This window comes from Oryctolagus cuniculus, chromosome 1, assembly GCF_964237555.1.
Source record: "Oryctolagus cuniculus chromosome 1, mOryCun1.1, whole genome shotgun sequence".
Lineage (NCBI taxonomy): Eukaryota > Metazoa > Chordata > Mammalia > Lagomorpha > Leporidae > Oryctolagus > Oryctolagus cuniculus.
Genome location: NC_091432.1, coordinates 24,224,959 through 24,230,398, shown reverse-complemented (window position 1 = coordinate 24,230,398; position 5,440 = coordinate 24,224,959). Strand labels below are relative to the sequence as shown.

Here is a 5,440-nt window from a genome sequence, read left to right as displayed (position 1 = left end):
TTTCAACTCTATTCATACAAAAATGAGAGAAAGAATAGGACAGTAAGTCACTAGGGCAGATGGTGTAATTTAAGTAACCTGGTATTTATTGAGCATTTATTATTTACAAAGGCTTTTGTTGGGCATTGGGGACTGTTCAGAAATTTGTCTTCCTTTACTATTTTTGCTCAGCTCCTCCACTGCTCTTGATTTTCTAAACTCACTCAATGTATGTACACAGGAAAGGATATATCTGAACACTGAGTTGACATTATTTAAAACAGCATAAATGGTCCCTCCTTTATTAGAATATGAGAAGGTAGCTTGTCATGGCATAATCAATGCTCCCCAGCTAGATGTCCAGGATGCTGGTGCAATGGGTTATGAAAGTATGGCTATACTATTTGCTTCATCCCCTGGGGAAGCTCGGAAGCCCAGGGACAAGTTACTGACACAAACCTCCTTGTATCCAGCATGCTTTATGCACATTGTTACTTCCAATGCAGTGTAGTAAGAAAGGAGTTAGATAAATCTCCCATGAATGGTATTCCAATATTGTTCCCTAGAAAATTTATGAATGGATTATTAATTCCATGGTTTGCATGCAAATAGAAACTAGAGGAATGATCACTAAGGGTCAGCTTGTATTAACCAAAACACAAGCCCTCTAAAATGTTCTTTTCCTTCTGTTCTACATTTAAATAAGTGTATGGCAAAGATAGATTCTCTAGTTTTATCATAGAAATCAAGATGAGACCTTGGTCTCTAAAGCCTAACAGAATACATTAATATAAGTTAACTGAACCAACTCAAGAAGTTGTATTCATTTTTTTCAATTAAAAAAAAAGATTGTTGACCCCTTCCTTTCCGGCCTCGGCTCCAAACCCTACAGCCGCCGGATGTTGATGCCCAAGAAGAATAGCATTGCCATTTATGAAATCCTCTTCCAGGAGGGGATGATGATAGCCAAAAAGGACGTGCACATGCCGAAGCACCCAGAGCTGGCGGACAAGAATGTGCCCAACCTCCATGTCATGAAAGCCATGCAGTCGCTCAAGTCTGGAGGCTACGTGAAGGAGCAGTTCGCGTGGAGACACTGTTACTGGTACCTCACCAACGAGGGCATCCAGTATCTCCAGGACTACCTCCACCTGCCCACCGAGATCCTGCCTGCCATCCTGCGCTGCAGCCAACCCGAGTCCAGCAAGCCCAGGCCCAAGGGTCTGGAGGGGGAGCGGCCTGCAAGACTCACAAGAGGGGAAGCCGACAGAGACATTTACAGACGAAGCGCTGTGCCCCCTGGTGTCTACAAGAAAGCTGAGGCTGGGGCTGGGTCAGCAACTGAGCGTAGAGGCGGATTTGGTCATGGACGTGGTCAGCCACCCCAGTAAAGTTGGAGGGGATTATTTTGTGTTAAATAAACTTGTAGCTAGAAAAAAAAAAAAAAAGATTGTTGAACACCTAAAATGTCCTGGTGACTGTGCAGATCTCAAAATACAAGTTATTTTCCTATGTTTCTTCTCATATGCAGGCATCTTCTATGAAATACGAAGATCACAGCCCTTCTTTCACCAAGCATCTTCAGGGAAAAGGTGACAAATGAGTGACGTCATAAGGGAAAAATAAAATTGCCTTATTCGGAACTGGGAGGACATTTGGGTTGCATTGTTTTTCAGTCATGGCGCTTATCCTCTGTAAGAGTGAGATCTCTATTGAATGCCAACCCTTGCATGCTGAAGACTAGATGTAGATGTCTGGCTAGTATAAGAAGATATGAAGAAAAGTCTGTTTCTAGGCCGGGAGTTTGAATTTGCTTTAGTTTTTGAAAAATCATCAGGAATAGTATTAAGAAACTGAAGGCTGTGCCACTTAATGGAGCTCCCCAAGGCTTCCCAGAACATGCAGACTAACTAGTAAGTGGGTGACAGACCTCTTCTCCAAAGTCAGCTCCTCAGTAGGCGTTCAGGTGACTCATGCTGTGGCCTGTCAGGAAGGGGCCTGCCAATTGAGATGACAGAAATGACATGTATGTATCTTTCTGAATCCACCTCCAAGCTTGTTTAGGAAATACATGAAGAATTACCCAATGGGAATGAGAACACAGAAGGTGGATATGGCAGAGATGAAGATGCGGCTTGATTGATGATGGATTTTCTATTTTATCTCAAGTTGAATGAAATTTATACCATTAACTTCCTTTCATAGATTGGTTAGGATAAGTTGCTCTTTCATGTAAGAGAAAGAATCTGCCTCACTGGTAGAAGAGAATGGTGCCAGAAGGATCTTGTATAGGGAAATGGGTGAAGCTCAGCCCACACAGTGTGTGGAATTGCAGAATTTCTGGTAGATATAGGTTGTATTTAAAAACATACATCCCAATATAGTCTTATATAGTCTTCTTGTTCTTTTGGGGGCTCCCAGGTCTTAAAGGCTTGATCCCAAAAGTTTTATGTTAATGATTTTAATAGGATGGAAACTTAATCTGATTATGATGTTTTAGAGGTGGGACTTTTGAAAGTGACTAGATAGAATTAGTTTATTAGGGTGGAGTGCCCATGACCAGATCTTGGGGTGCTCTGTAATATCTAGGGACCCTTCCATCAAGAATGCTTTTACCAGATGCCAAAATAAGGGAGTCACCCAATGTTGGAATGCAAACCTCTACAACTATGAACCAAAATAAACTTCATCCCTTCATTAGTGGTTTGTCTTAGGTGTTCCATTGTAGTTATAGAAGCTAACACACTCCCATGCGCAAAACACACACACACACACACACAGACATAATACTTTAAAAGACTATATTTCTGAAATTAGCTTACCATGCATATAAAATATATGGAATCAAGAATCCAAAAAAGGCAATTCAGGAGCAGATGAAGCAAGTATCTTTGGAAAGAGTCCTTTGTTTCCCAAAGTTTCTAAAAGAGACGTGCAACCAGACATACTACCCAGGAATGGTGAGGGCCTATCACCCATGGATTCTTCAGTGCTTACTGTGATCCTCTCCTTGTATACCTAGGCATGATATCCCTGTTCTGGAAGATAAGTAGTGATTAAAAGTAGCAGTTGAACTAGTCCTCAACAGCTTTGTTGAGCTTCCTTTGCTCTGTTACTTAGTTCACATGTGCCTCAGTTTCTCCATCCATGACAGAAGAAATACCATTATTAATCTAATAATAATTTTAAGCACAAGCAAGTATACAAAAATGTTTACAATAATTTCTTGAATAAAATAAGCATGCTGCTAATTCTTAGATTATAATTCTATCCAAAAATCTATGAACTCATATCTAAGAAAAGATTACAGACCCTGGGGTCTCTTGATTTATTAACCAAAAATATCATGTTGATAAGGCCATGTCCTTGTCTGGAAGGACAAAGAGAGTTAACCTTCTGGAAAACCTGAAGAATGTATCTGCCTCTGCCTGTACATCCTCATGAAATCTTATTCCCCTACAAGATTGTCTGAATTCTCAGAAAGAAAGGGCTCTAGGAACTCTTGCTGTTGAGGTAAAATCTATTTCTGGGATGTTGAAATGATAACTAACAGGTAGAAAAACAAAGGAAAGTGAATCTTTTCTTCCATCCTCCTGCTTTCCAATGTCCTACTATTAGTGCTCCCCATTCACAGAAGCATAGACTAAGACAATTGGTAAAGCAACAGGCCTGGCAACACAAACATTTGGAGCTTAAATACAGCAGCTTAATGCTAACTTCACTTTATATCTGCTTGTCCTACTGTATTCATTTATTTAATTTATTTATTTGAAAATCAGAGAGACAGAGACAGAAAGAAAGAGCTTCAAGACACTAGTGCAAGCCGGCGCCGCGGCTCACTAGGCTAATCATCCACCTTGCGGCGCCGGCACACCGGGTTCCAGTCCCGGTCGGGGTGCCGGATTTTGTCCCGGTTGCCCCTCTTCCAGGCCAGCTCTCTGCTGTGGCCAGGGAGTGCAGTGGAGGATGGCCCAAGTCCTTGGGCCCTGCACCCCATGGGAGACCAGGATAAGTACCTGGCTCTTGCCATTGGATCAGCGTGGCGCGCCGGCCTCGGTGGCCATAGGAGGGTGAACCAATGGCAAAGGAAAACCTTTCTCTCTGTCTCTCTCTCACTGTCCACTCCCTGTCAAAAAAAAAAAAAAAAAAAAAAAAAAAAAGACACTGGTGCACTCTCCACATGCTTGCAGTAGCAACTCAATGTAGGTCTCCCTTGTAGGTGATAGGAACTCAAGTACTTGAATCATCAACTGCTATCCCCTGGGACACACAGCAGGAAGTAGAATCAGAAGCCCCAGTCAGGAATCAAACCTAGCTACTCTGGTACAGGACAGTGGTGACCTAACTGGCATCTTACCCAATAGGCCAAATGCCTGCCTCTGCCCTATTATTTTTAAAACAAAGACTAAGTTTTCATTTGTCTTGTTCTCCACTGTGAATTTCAATTCTGGTTTTCCCCACCTCCAGTTAAAATGTACGTTCATGTATTTTGCCATTTTGTCATACTGTAATAAAGATATTATTCTCAGTATGTGGATCTGGAATATGCAAGACAGAGTGGTGACTCTAATAATTAACATGCAATCAAACCACTTGGAGATCTTGTGACTTTTCATTTTCTGATTTATACATCTGAGGCTGGATCTAGGAACTGTGTTTGTAGCGTATTCCCAGACACACTGAGGCTACTAGCCCAGGGACCAATCTTTGTATATATCAGGAGTAGAATCCACATTCTCTTTCTCTCTGATAGTATGCAGCATTTGTTCTACACGGAAATCACCATTCAGTTAGCTTAATTTTTTTTTTAATTTTTTTTTGACAGGCAGAGTGGACAGTGAGAGAGAGAGACAGAGAGAAAGGTCTTCCTTTGCCGTTGGTTCACCCTCCAATGGCCACCGCGGCCGGCATGCTGTGGCCGGTGCACCGCGCTGATCCAAAGGCAGGAACCAGGTGCTTCTCCTGGTCTCCCATGGGGTGCAGGGCCCAAGTACTTGGGCCATCCTCCACTGCACTCCCTGGCCACAGCAGAGAGCTGGCCTGGAAGAGGGGCAACCGGGACAGAATCCAGTGCCCTGAGGGGGACTAGAACCCGGTGTGCTGACGCTGCAAGGTGGATGATTAGCCTAGTGAGCCGCGGCGCCGACCAGTTAGCTTATTACACTTGCAATAACCTTTCCTTAAAATAACAATTCTGTACCATTATCTTCTTACATTCTGTTTTGTATTTATTATGACCATTATTGGGAACAAAAATATAAGATCATTTTCTTTACTTATTAAGAGCTTATTATATTTTATATATGAAATTTAGACTCCTCTTTCATAGATAAAATAAGACTTAGTGTAACATTCCTTGTCAGGTTAGTATGAGATTCATGAATGCCACTATCTCTTCTCCCAACGTTTTCCTCTAGTTTTGATTCTCAGGTCTGATTGATGCTTAGAGAGTAGGGAGTTA

General features: G+C 42.1%; 1 protein-coding gene across 1 annotated transcript; it reads left to right on the top strand.

Moving 5' to 3' along the window:
- The first annotated feature begins 811 nt into the window (after positions 1–811).
- Positions 812–1,370, top strand: LOC100344707 (small ribosomal subunit protein eS10-like). The gene has a single exon (XM_051826058.2). The coding sequence runs from the start codon at positions 879–881 to the stop codon at positions 1,368–1,370; it is 492 nt and encodes a 163-aa protein (XP_051682018.1). The 5' UTR covers positions 812–878.
- The last annotated feature ends 4,070 nt before the right edge of the window (positions 1,371–5,440 follow it).

What these genes read in the sequence shown, in the direction of transcription:
- LOC100344707 (XM_051826058.2), top strand. Translation starts at nt 879, where the DNA reads ATGTTGATGCCCAAGAAGAATAGCATTGCCATTTATGAAATCCTCTTC.